General features: G+C 36.6%; 1 protein-coding gene across 1 annotated transcript; it reads left to right on the forward strand.

The window, feature by feature from the left end:
* Nucleotides 1-9,161: 9,161 nt before the first annotated feature.
* LOC115928782 lies at nucleotides 9,162-13,701 on the forward strand. The gene is made up of 5 exons (XM_030996680.1): nucleotides 9,162-9,221; nucleotides 9,749-9,904; nucleotides 11,624-11,761; nucleotides 12,586-12,624; nucleotides 13,666-13,701. The coding sequence occupies exons 1-5, from the start codon at nucleotides 9,162-9,164 to the stop codon at nucleotides 13,699-13,701; spliced, it is 429 nt and encodes a 142-aa protein (XP_030852540.1).
* The last annotated feature ends 205 nt before the right edge of the window (nucleotides 13,702-13,906 follow it).

Here is a 13,906-nt window from a genome sequence, read left to right on the forward strand (position 1 = left end):
TCTTTGGCCGCGCCTGCGCTCAAACTGGGTTCCAGTTTAATTGCATGGAAACCAATATCCATGGCCACAAAATCTGAAGTAGAGGGTGAGGAACGATACATTTCTTGATAGTTTAATTTCAGTAATTTCAGGCCACGCCAAAGAAACGCAACAAACGTATGTGCCTATATTCTATTAGCAAGTAAAGACTATATGATCCAATGATATAAGCATGATAGATTTCATTCTTTATATCAATACATTGTAGAGACCTTCTTACTTTCTAGTTTCCAGTTTGATTAATCAATGCCGTTGACAGGCGAGAATCTCTGGCCGCTTCAGATCTCCGGAGTAAATACAGGAGTTTACAGCTGATGGCTGTAAGCATCAAATGAATATTCACTTTGTCTTTTACTGTATCCTCTTGCCTTTTTTAAAAATATAACAAAAGAAAGAATTAAAAAAGGTCTGAAATTAAACTGGGGAATGGCACTTCATCTATTATGCACAACTCTATGCGCAGCCGGAGATCTGAAGCGGCCGGAGCTGCTCGCCTGTGACACCGTTCGACCCTGTTAAGGAATATATACTGTAGCTGTACTAGCTGTAGCATCACCTTCACTTGTCAAATTCTACCTGTCCTAGTTAGTATATTTACTCTCTTATAGTAACAAATAAGGCCATGTCATAATGAAGCCATGATAACAAATTGAAAACAAAATTCTGAACGTCTGATCGTGAGTCCAAGTTAATGACTTATTACTTTGCGAATGATCTCAATTGAAGAAAGATCAAAGCCAAAACAATATTTTGAAGAGACAATGGTCTACATACCTCACAGAAACATTAACCAGCAACATAGACTTTTGAAAAAGAAGAAGAAACAACAACGTATATTATAATCAATTCATGCTTTGTTCGAACAAAGGAAGTGAAAAGAATCAAATACACTAAACACCATTTTACTCCTCTTCTCAATCGCTCTTAAGATCTAAAACAAGATATAGTGTATGTACACACACCCATAGACACGCACACACACAGACACACACAATACACACCCACACATCCACTCACATATACACCAACCCACACACGCTCTCGCACACAGATCCCACATACACCGGCCCACATATACCCACCAATTATTGTGTGGACCTATATTACATATTAAAATATACCACCGCTATAAAGACAACACTATATACAAAGTATAAAAAGGAGTAGAAGGCAAATAAGTAACCAATGGAATCAATAAGTGCGTTCCGTGAACAATCCTAATTATGATAACATCATGTTATCCAGTTTCTGCAACGTTCCGCCTTGATATCCGGCAGCGTAGTGGTATTTTCCCCTTTGGATGAGGCAAATCTTCTAGCTGCAAAGTGGGGATCAAACACAATCTATCGGAGCACGCTGCTGGTTGTTCAATGACGTAGTTTGAATCGCATTTGACTAATGAACACGTCGTTATATGCTTTAAAAAAGATTTTATACTGTCTAGGACGACTAACTAAGGTATAGACCGGACTCAAATTTTGCATTTTGTCTGAACTAGGAGGGAAATACGACAAAACCACAAGTGGTGCAAAATTAAGCTCGGCCGAACTTTCTTCTTGGTGGATAATTTTATATTGGAAAACCCCATTTTATGAGTGACAACAAATTGTATCCATGACAAATTAAAAATAGGACCTGAGACTAGATTTTTTAAAGCAAGGAAACACTACGCCTGAATATAACCTGGACAATTTCATGCTGCATCGTTGATGGTTCCTAGATTACAAATCTAAATCAGTTCATTCTGTTAATCTGTTGATGAGGTTCGCTCAACTATTCGTCTTCAAGGTGTTCAAGGTCCTGATCTTCACCAGACCAGCTGGATTAATGGAAGCACGATGCTGACCTAATATTGCTTCATCTGCGTATCGATCGTGATTGGATTTATTTATTTTTAAATAGAAAGAGAGAGGCCTATATCATACAGTCCTCATTTAGAATCTCCCAAATAGCCTAACTTGGAACCGTAAGCGTCACCAGAGACACTGTAAATTAATAACGGCAGATATTGTACCTTACCCAAGTGAACAAAGAGTTGTAAAGAGACTGGTTTTGAAATGCTACATGTACAAAGGTATGCTTGGATTGTCCAATAGATTAATTAGGGGCCCTGCACCTTAAATTTGGAGGCCTTTGTGTCTTTAGTATTGAACACAATCCCTTACAGAGAATTCCACAAGGTTTAGGAATGGTGTATAGAGCAGAGGGCTCGACTAATCACTGATCGACAAACTTATTTTACCTGTTTACTAGAGTTTCACCTACGTATTATGGCGTCCTTACTAAGATGGAACAAGTCCTTTTCTGGACTCATGATTGTTTTGTTCTACATAGCTGCTACAAGTAATGGTAAGTAAATAATTACACATTATCATCTTTATCTTTATAAAATTTACAATGTACCTCGTATAACATCCATTCATTCAAAACAGTATTTTTGAATAAGGAAAATTCAATAAGCTATGCTGTACAGTGTATGCACTTGGAGAGCAAAAGAATTATTCTATTTTATTTACTAATGTACTAATGTAAAGCGTTTCTGAGCATCATGTAAAGGCGCTATATATTTATATATATGTATTTATGTATGTATGTAAAAATAAGAAGAACAAACAAATAAACATAACAAATTTCTCCTTTTAAAGTCAATATAAGTCTATACATATTATAGTATGTATATCCAGATATATTTTGCTTGTGTAACGTTACTTTATACTAGGTGTGAAAAAAGAGGAAAATAATAAGCTTGGACACTTTTGACTGTTACAAGATCCATAGGCAAAGTTCAAACCAGATTAGTGTTTGCATAGTATAAAATGTAAGTCATTAAAAGTCAAATTTGTGACAATTCTTTTTAAAACGATTATCTGAATTTCTGTTTACATTTAAACCAAGGGTGTCGATTTGTATCCGTGGTTGGGGGGGATGATAGGTGCCAAAATATTGTCGGCAATGGATCAAAGCAATCAAGAGGTAGAAGCGTGTGGCAAGTTGCACCCCTCCCAAGCGCGTAGCCAGGATTTCATTTTAGGGGGGGGGTAGTGAGCACGCGAAGTGCGGAAGCTTTGACGTTTCACTAAATTATTAGAGAAAGAAGACGATTCGTTGGACCGTTCTCGACTCTTAATCCTTGTTTGAATCAAGTTCCCCTTCCCCCGCGCGTAGCGCGGAAGCTCTGACGTTTCATTATATTATTAAAGAAAGAAGACGATTCGATGTACCATTCTCAACTCTTAATCCTTGTTTGAATCAAGTTCCTCTTCCTCCGCGCGTAGCGCGGAAGCTCTGACGTTTCATCAGATTATTAAAGAAAGAAGACGATTCGATGTACCATTCTCAACTCTTAATCCTTGTTTGAATTAAGTTCCCCTTCCTCCGCGCGTAGCGCGGAAGCTCTGACGTTTTATCTGATTATTAAAGAAAGAAGACGATTCGATGTACCATTCTCAACTCTTAATCCTTGTTTGAATCAAATTCCCCTTCCTCCGCGCGTAGCGCGGAAGCTCTGCCGTTTTATTATATTATTAAAGAAAGAAGACGATTCGATGTACCATTCTCAACTCTTAATGCTTGTTTGAATCAAGTTCCCCTTCGCCGCGCATAGCGCGAAAGCTCTGACGTTTCATTAGATTATTAAAGAAAGAAGACGATCCCATGTACCATTCTCGACTCTTAATCCTTGTCTGAATTCATTTTCGCCCATTCCTGCGCGAAGCGCGGAAGCTTTCACATTAGAGAAAGAAGACGATTTGTTGTATCGTGCCCTTCATGAATTCAGTTCCCCCCCCCCCTACCGCGCCAAGCGCGGAAGCTTTAACGTTTCAATAAATTATCACTCTTAATCCTTGTCTGTATTCATTTTCGCCCATTCCGCGCGTAGCGCGGAAGTTTTCACGTTTCATTAAATTATTAGTAAAAGAAGACGATTCGTTGTATCGTGTACTTTGACGTTTTATTTGATTATTACTCTTAATCCACGTCTGAATTCAGTTGCCCCCTAACAGCTTTGCCCTTTTCACTAAATTAGTAGAGAAAGAAGACGATTCGTTGTACTGTTCTCTATATTAATCCTTGTCTGAAATCAGTTTCCCCACTGAAAATAAGTTGTGTCACAAATAAGTTGTGACATAATAATCTTTCTCCAAAAATAAAAAATGTTTTAGGAAATATCAGGAAATAAAATGAGTGAAAAAAACAAAAATAAAGATACAATGACGTGAATTTTAAAAAGGATGAACGGAAACAACATAACAACTATTGAACTATTTTATAAGTCATACTAATGTCCGAAATTCTTTCTCCTTGTCTCCGATCTCATCACGAAATAGTCACAGAGTTCATCTATGTTTACACTGTCCAGGATTGTATGATGTGCATTGCACATTGCTACTTTTGCGCTTCGCGCTTAACATTTAGCTCGTTGCTTTTTGACACTGCGTCTTTGCATTTGGCGCACTGCATTCTATGATGCTGTTGATTGAACAAATTGAATAAATTCATCAATTCCTGATGAAGCCGTATGAGCGAGAATTCAATTTATTCTTGTCTCATATACGGTTGTTTTATTTACTTCGTATATATGTATGTATTATGAAAATGAGATAGCAAAATGTGTATATTGATGGTCATCTTGCGAGTAATAACCATTAACTACTCTCATCGGGCTCTAGCTCGTCCTTAATATTTCTCTTCATTTTTTTTTTTTTGATGGTGAATTATTGGGGGGGATGATTGTACATGCCATCCCCCCCACCTGAAATATTGGGGGGGGGGGATATATCCCCCCCATCCCCCCCGGGATCGACACCCATGATTTAAACTATTGGACAACTCAGGGACTTTTACTTCATAACACAGCAGTGCCGTCGTGAAATTGTATTATAAGAGTTATACGGGGTAATACAAACGAAGGTCGCTTCTCTCAATAAGCCATTTTCGTAATGTATTCAAATATATCTTTTCATCACTGTGCAGTAGAGTATATTTATATAGTAGCTGCGCCATTTAAATTGATCTGATTATTATTAATCGGGCGAGCCATAATGTCTGTCGGACCTAGCAACAACTGAACAGGTGAAAGAAATGGCTCATTGCTGGGAAAACGTGTCTCAATTTGAATGCATATCAAAAATAGGTTATTGACCAAGTTGAAAAAAAGTCATTTAAGAGTTACACAATCAAAATACTCTGCGGAAAAACATGTAAATGCAGATAAATTGTTGCTTGTTAGAGAATCTAGAGGTAAGAGGAATATCAGACATCGATGAAATATAACTAAGCCAGGTCTGAGCCATTCTCTTGTTGTATTTCTTACTTGGGGGGGGGGGGGGTCGTTATCTTGAATATTCATGTAATAAACCTGATATAAGTTAACGTCCTTCTGTCTCTCAACAGACGATGCACGGCACCCTCACTCACTTTTCGATTTTGAATCTGTGTAATGTTTTTGACCTGTGTTTTCCTCCTTTTTAACATCCATTATTATCATCAATTTCATTATAAACTGCTTAATTTTTAGACACACATACCCTTATAAATTCTGATGTTATATACAATCATGATTAAATATTGTACTCATGAGCTTACTTTAATTTAATTTATAATGTGTAATAATTCATTTATGTATTTATGTATCAGACTTGATAATTTCTTTGTCTGTGTACATTATTTCTACCATTGTTATGTATCTTTTTTATTTTTTTGTTTTTTATTTGAAATCTTACCCCAAGTTTTGGTTGCCAAAAAAAATAATGATAATAATACATTCTGGTTTACGTAATCCACTGAGATGTACATGATATTTAAATATATTATTGACTATTGTTTTGTCTTTCTAGGAGACATCGTAGACCTGACATTAGTGACCAATCACCCCCTCCTGGATCCTCCCAACACACGTGATCAATATATCGGCGCCTACCTAGGACAGAAAGATGCAAGCATCAGAGACAATATCACGTTTAACCGAATCATCCGGACCGTTGATACTGCAAGTCTCCCAGACTATAGCGACACAGTTAATGAAGGTCACCGTATAAGAAAGCTAATATTCGAGCAGTCTAATCAAACCGAAGCATTAGGAGCATTCCATGCAGCTTTCGAATATGAAGGAACCACACGTATGACTTCATCTGTTGTCTTGATGCACAATGGTGAGTATAAATATTTGTAAAAATCGAGAGTCTTTAATACCTCGGTCAAAGCGCACAACCAACTCCAAACCGACCAGTTTACTGGTCGGTTTGGAGTTGGTTTTGCGGTGTGACCGAGGTATTAACCACTGGATGTAATGTAACTTGTTTACTGGGTCTGTAGTCGGTCTTGTATCGGTCTTGTTGGGTTCTAGGACAATTACTCACTGGACAATTGAACCCCGACCAATTAAAAGCGGGATAGTTACCCCCCCCCCCCATGCTAATTACACTCCGGAACAAGACCTCCCGAGAACAGTTACCCCTGGACAATTATCCCCCGTGCACAATAACATCCGAGGACGATTACTCCTCAAGGACAATTAACTCCCTGTATATTACCCCCTAGGATTACCCCCCCCCCCCCCCCCCCAGGACAACCAGCCCCAAGATTAACCAAAACAAGGACAACCACCCCCGATGACGAATACCCCCCCCCCCCCCCACAGAAAAAAAAGTAAATCTTATTAGAAATAGGAAAGTTAATATTTCATTTTTTTTTTGGGGGGGGGGGGGTTGTTATTTATGACGGAATTTAGAATTGTTTCATCAGGTGTTGTATAAAAAACACATATTTGCAATATAGAATACAGAATACAGATTGTTTAACGTGGTTAAGTACATGGGAAATGGGAGGGAAGGTCGCAAGATACGTCACAATTCGTATTTATTACGCGAAGATTTAATTTGTTTTATAAGATTGTAGAATTCAAGATTTTCTCCTAAATGAATTGAATGATGGGGCAAGTTTGATAAATTATGTAGAGAGTCCCAATTTTTTTGGCTTTTATAGATAAATGTATTTTTAGCGAGAAATGCTTTTATAAGAGGTAAATAAAAGTCAACACAATGGCGAGATGTTTAGTTTTCCGGGGGGTAATTGTCCTAGAGGGGTGGCTGTCCTTGGGAGTAATTTTCCAGAGGGGATAAATGTCTTTGCGGGTATTTTCCCGGGTAATCTTTAGGGGTGCTTGTCCAGGGGTAATTGTCCTGATACGGTCTCCTTGGTGTGACTAATTTATAATGCTTGTACGTTATTTCCGTTTCTTGGAACATATAAGAACAGCCAAATGGGAGCCACCATTTTTTGTTCAATCTTTGTAAATGGTTAAAATCAGGGAAAAGATTATAACCTTCCGGACGTTCCTCAATAGTTTACTTTAGGAGAAACATACAACTAGCTCGAATCTTAAGGAAAACATATTCTTCAAAACTGAGATTGGTTTTAAGAAGATCTTTGAACTTTTAAAAACGAGATTAGGGTAATAGCAAATTCATGTATTCACACTGTTCTATTAATTTTATTGAATTTTGTAAGGGAACATATCTACTTCTAATTAAATTGGGATACAAAATGTATATTCTAAGAATTTGTTTCACTCAATCCCTGACCTGATGTAATGTAATAATAATATGGTCTTCCCTGTCTTCGGGTAGCCATATTATTTTGAATATTGTTCATTCCTCTTTCCCCAAGGCCCCGAAGCGTCGAAGAATTTATTCCCACCAGGTACCTTTTTATTTCGTTGTGGCGAGAGTGGCAAAAGTAGAGAAACGTCTTGACAATTCAGTTACTCTATTTCTAGACCACGACACCTTCAATATAACGATTGACTCAAATAGACGTCAAAATATTTACATATGAGCATAATACATACATTCAAAAGGATACCCCATTTTGACTTTTACATTTGATGATTTCTTTACTTCCAGTACTAAACATCAAGCGTATATCTGCATATGGTTGAACAACAAAAAAAACCATTCATATGCTTACAAGCCAATACAGATCATACAGTCGATCAGTGACTTAAGAAGTAGCCTATACAACTAATCACTTATTTCTGATTTTTTTTTCTTCTCCAAAGCTGCTTCTGCACTTCATAATTCTTTTCCCTGGCATATTATAATCCATTTACTTTACAGCGGCAATCTTGCCTGAACGGACCACTTTGACTGTCCATGTCGGGGAAACTGTGACATTCGCTGTTGTCACCAACGTAACGGAAGATGATTTGCGATGGCGGTTTAATTATGATAAGATATCTGACAGTAATGGAAAGCAGAGTCTTACCTTGGTGAACGTGAGGCTAAACCAAGCTGGGGTATATCAGTGTTTTGTAAATGGAAAACGATGGGATGCAGGAAATGCAATATTCCTTCTTCATGTCGTCAGTAAGTTGACAGCTTACATATCCTTACATGTTTCTTGCCCTAGATATTATCTTTTTCCAAAGCACCTTTCATTTCTAGCATCGTTGAACTTGCAACAAAAGTACTTATAATTTTATATCATTCTTGTCAGCGAAATGTCAGTGAAATTAATGCGAAAGGTCAAACAAAATTTAATGTATCTATGTTCTTTGGATTTCAGTCATGCTTCTATATGGCTGTTCCCATACTAAAATGGCGCTTTTAATTATTAATACATTAATTTCAACGTATTACAAATTGGATATTGACAATGGTATCTTTTTGTTTGTGTTAGGGGGGGGGGTGTGTAGAGAATGAAAGTTATAATGCAGGCATGTCGATGCATATTGGCATATAGATTTTTTTTATTTTTTTTACTTCTAAATTGTTTGTATTTGTATTTTGTTGGTATTTTATTTATTTAATCACGGTTAAAAAGCCTGCTATCAGCTAGAAGCTGCTTTTCAGCAAGGCCGTGAACAACAGTTCAACACAACAAGTAAACGAATACAAAACTATATACAAAAGAAATCATGAAAATTATCATAACAACATAATAAGATGAAAACAAACAAAATTAATTAAAAATTACTTGGATAACAGAAACGATGGAGGATGCTGGATTATTTTCCACTTCGAAATACTAATACTGTTTACTTTAAACAGGATGCCCAGCTTATCGTTGGGGATCTGAATGTGAACATACCTGTACTGAGTGTCTCAATGGAGGCAAGTGTGATGCAGACACAGGAGAGTGTGTATGCCCTCCTGGTTTCAACGGGACAATATGTAAACACGGTAGGTTTTACACTTCTATGGGTCCTCTGCACTTCGAGACACTAGCACGAGACACTGACATACTTATTGAACAAGGCGGGGGTGGGGGGGGGGGGGGCACAGATGGAGGATGACACATAAAGTAAAAGAGTCACATACTTAAACACAAACATACGCTTTGTATCTCTTGGATTCAACCCGATATTTGATGTGAATGAAAATAATGATTTCATGTAAAATACCTGCTTGAATCAAAGTTCAATCTGAATACCCTATAAGCTACGTCGAGTGATACAAATAACAAAGCTTTCATTAATAACATTCAATAGATGAAACCCTTAGATGAACAAAAAGCATTATTTCATCGGTAATTTTGTACATTTTGATCGTTCAATACCTAAACATCTTTTCAATATAGCTTTTACGCGAATCAAAATTAATTCAACTCAAATGTCAAACAGTATTACTAATCTGTTGCGTAAGGTCGTTTCAAACGCTATTATGAAGGCAATTGTATCATTATCTCTTTATTGTCACTGCATCCTCAGTCCTGGGCAGCAACCGATTTGGGCAGGATGGCAGCTTTTCTTGTGATTCCTCAGGAGATGATCACAGTCCAGGGTGTCGGGGTAAACTCTTCTGCCTACCAGACCCCTTTGGATGCACCTGTGCAGCAGGATTCATGGGAATCAATTGTACAACAGGTACTTTGAGTCATGTAAATCAAATTCTGGAATCATCCCTAAGCGAATATTTTTACTTCTACAGACCTCCAAAATACATCATCTTGAAAGAAAATTTGGTATGACGTACTCTTGTAAAAACATATTACTAATTTATGTACATGTACATGTAAACTAGTACAGTTCCTCACATGTCTATTCCGGTAAATAATTGTATCTTTCATGGATTTGACACTCTACCGTTTGAAATATTTGATATTCTTAGGCGTAAAGTGAAGATAACGAGAAAAAAGATGAACCGTGACGCAGCTTTCATCATTAGCGCTGGAAAAAACTGAATGCGAAAGATATGAGTGACGAAGAAGTCATATTTATATTTTTAGTATTGAATGGGTTAAACCATCGAGCCCGAAAAAGAGTCTGACCCATGTGTGACCTTGCATCTTGTGTGATGAGAAGAGGTATTTGTCTACATAGAAATGCTTTTCAAAAGACAACTTCTTCTTGTCAAGTACATACTAAGGCGTCTGTTCTGCCTTAAATTATTTGATACCTGAACTTAAAATGAGCCTAGGGATATCCTGAATAGAGTAATTCGAGAGCAATGTTATAAGTACCTATCAAGGAACTTGGTAACATAATAATACCATGAACTAGTATTCTCTTTGAGGATCAAAGAGATTCCATAATGGGATATACTCTGCCTTTCGAAACCTCAGCTTTGTTATCTTTTAACAAGTGGTGCTTGGGTTGAAAGTGAAGGTGTTTTATTTGTCATTATTCTGTAACCACGTAAAGGAACAAAAAAAAATTTTTTTTCTTTTTCCAAGGGACATTTAATGTTTCCTTTATCCTTATTTGGAAAAGACGTACACAGTAAAACAAGCGAAAAATAATGGTGTTTTTTTTAGTAATCAAAATTTGTGTACATGTAATTTTTAATTTTATGAGAAAGAACTGGAAAGCCATGGACTCTTTTCCGTATGAATATATTTAAGTAACCATTAATGATCAAGCACGTAGCCCTTGAAAATTGTGCTCGATAAGAAGGAAGGAAACCGAATTGACAATATTATGATGGGTGATGCTTCCCCATTCCACTTTCTAGATAAGAGGTTTAAAAATATGTCCATCGTAACAATTTTCTTAGCCAAATTATGTTAGGGAAAATGTTGCATTACTAAAATAATATGAATGTTCATCATTTCCTTGCTTTAAAACCCATGTACTATAAGCTTTCATAATTCCATTTAAATCCGTCGAAGCGGTCCCGTTTGGATTGAAAAGATTTTTTTTTAAACGGTGTGATCTACAAATACATGTAGAAACCTCGTTATCAAAGTTAACTGAGTAATTTATTCGACAGTGTACTGGAATTTAACAGATTAAAACAATAAATGTTTCTTCATCAATAAATGGACCAAACTAAAAAGTATTAAATACGTTCTAATGCACTTGTGGGTGGGAGCTTTTTCAAAGAATAAATTAACCGAATTAGCAAGGCCAAATGTACCAAGCATTCAAAAAGCACCCTTGATACCTCATTGACCAATTCATTTAAGATTTGTGTGATTCTTTCTAGAAATGTAATCTCAAGGCAACAATTACATCGACGTACCTTGGGTTCCTGGGCCTGCCCCTTAATGTGAAATATTGATGACTAAAAAGCGCATTAGGTCTACCTCATAATGCTGTTCCTTGTATTCTATTACTTTATCAATCCCCATAATTTGTCTAAAGAATGTAACCCAGGAACGTATGGAGCCAATTGTTTGCAAGAGTGTCACTGCTCTCCAAGTAACATCTGTACCAAGGATACAGGAGAATGCATTGATGGGACTGCGTGCCAAGAAGGCTGGACTGGTGTCAACTGTCAAGGTGATTTTTTTCTTCAAACAGACAGTTTTCATACTAATGTGTATTTTTTAATTTGTAATCTTTCTTTTTTATTTAATATATATTATTATCACAAAATAAATACAACTCCACTGAAGAGACACAGTCCTTTTCTAGTGCTTGGCATAGCAAAAAGCAAAATGGAAAAGGAATTTTTTGTTTGTTTTGAATAAAAACAGATTTAATTTGTGGCTATATTTGCAGTTATCATTTCACACACATTCACTGCTTTTGTCTATGCTGAGTTGAACGATGAATTTTTTTCTCCAATCTATGCAGACTTTAATATTGATCTAAGCTAATTTTTTCATTTATTTCAACATAGGTAGACCAAATGTCACATATCATCATTAGCTGTGCCTTTAAGGTCATATGTTCATTCAGTACATCCTTCAGGTCGTATAACAAAATTGTCTTGTGAATTATTATACATGTTAGTGCAAATGCACTCGAAGCGTTCTAGGTGATATAATTAGATTGTTTTTGCACAGCAGTAATTAAAAACAAAATATCGCCTCGTTCGGAATGGTTCGGAATGAGTTTAATTATTTTGCTTATACGATCAAAAAGTCTGCTTCTCATGTAGACGAGCTGCAAGTACTTCACTAATATTCTCAAGTACGTGCTCTCCAGTTAAAAGCTATATTTTAAAAGCATCATTTTCTAACAATTATTCTTTTTCCCATAGTGGTAAATTTGAGCCCTGTCGTGTGTAGGAAAGATGTGTTGGCTGGACGAGGGGACGAGACTATTTGTATAAAACATGTAATAATTTTGTTTATAATCATTTTCCTATTTTTGTTCAGTTCGAAGTTCCCCCATTCAGGACATTGACGCTGGTACACGTAAGCTAACATGGGCTCATAGATTAACATAATAACATAGGCTACTACTACTACTACTACTACTACTACTACTACTCCTACTACTACTACTACTACTACTACTACTACTACTACTACTACTATACTACTACTACTAGTAGTAGTAGTACTACTACTACTACTACTACCACTACTCCTACTAGTAGTAGTAGGTAGTCGCTAGAGCAGTGGTCTTGTAATCCGGTGACCCGGGTTCGAAACCAAGGCAATGCGCTGCATCTATTCAAAACTTCTATTCTAAGGCACACAAGGAGAAATTTATAAGAATAAGAGTCTGAATAACAGAGGCCCTGCGCGTATTCTGATCGTTAAAGGGATTGGATATCTTTTCCTCAGATTCTAAACAAAATCTTGGATTAGGCTCATGCTGCAATCATAATTATAAACCTTTTGGTCGGTTAGGAATCACATGACTTTTACAAGCTGGAATTATAAATGTCAAAAAGTGTTTTTTACAACACCACAGTCTAAACGTGGAACTCCTTGCCCCCTGTATTACAGAATTGCTATACTCTCACAGCTCTAAAGGTGTCTGAAAAAACGTCTTTTTCTAATTTGTTGTAATATTCCTTTCTGTTTGTAATCAATATTAGCTCCGTATGACAATGTTCTCTCTTTTTGTTTGATTGTTTGTAAATATTTTCTTTTTAATGCGCTTCGTATCTAATGAAATATATAATATATTATTATACACATGCCAATGAAGATGTCCCAGTGTTGGATTCTAGAACACACTCTTAATGACTTTTGTCTGGGCATTAATCAATCAGAATGCGACTATACATTACTGCCATGGTTTTAACCATTGGTGCCCCTGGATTTAGACCATTTTATCATGGCCGGTAGGTATTTCTGCCAACTACCTTGAGAGCTACATTATTGATGAACATCGAAATTGTAATTTCTATTCGAGGTATGCTCACAATAATGGAAAGATGTTTTTTTATTATCGAAATCGTTGCACATTTCTAATATATTCATCTTTTGTCTCTTCTCTATCAGTATCAACTTCAGCTGGAGTTCCTTCAGGTTCCATAGCAACTGTCGTAGGAAGCGCTGTTGGTGCTATTCTTGTGATTGTTATCGTAATAATTCTCATCATCATCTTTTACAAGCGAAGAAGGTTAGAGAGATACCCTGTGCTTAACTTGTTCCTCTAATCAGTCCATCCGCATCGACCACCTCCATGCAAAATGCTAAAACCGTATGGTTATGAAAATACAAGCTGAATTATGATTGTATT

Source organism: Strongylocentrotus purpuratus, unplaced genomic scaffold (genome assembly GCF_000002235.5).
Source record: "Strongylocentrotus purpuratus isolate Spur 01 unplaced genomic scaffold, Spur_5.0 spur5_scaffold_3, whole genome shotgun sequence".
Lineage (NCBI taxonomy): Eukaryota > Metazoa > Echinodermata > Echinoidea > Camarodonta > Strongylocentrotidae > Strongylocentrotus > Strongylocentrotus purpuratus.

What these genes read in the sequence shown, in the direction of transcription:
- LOC115928782 (XM_030996680.1), top strand. Translation starts at nt 9,162, where the DNA reads ATGCAGACACAGGAGAGTGTGTATGCCCTCCTGGTTTCAACGGGACAA. An exon ending in CGGGACAATATGTAAACACG is followed by an intron (nt 9,222 to 9,748) that starts GTAGGTTTTACA and finishes CTGCATCCTCAG; the next exon opens with TCCTGGGCAGCAACCGATTT. An exon ending in GGGAATCAATTGTACAACAG is followed by an intron (nt 9,905 to 11,623) that starts GTACTTTGAGTC and finishes ATTTGTCTAAAG; the next exon opens with AATGTAACCCAGGAACGTAT.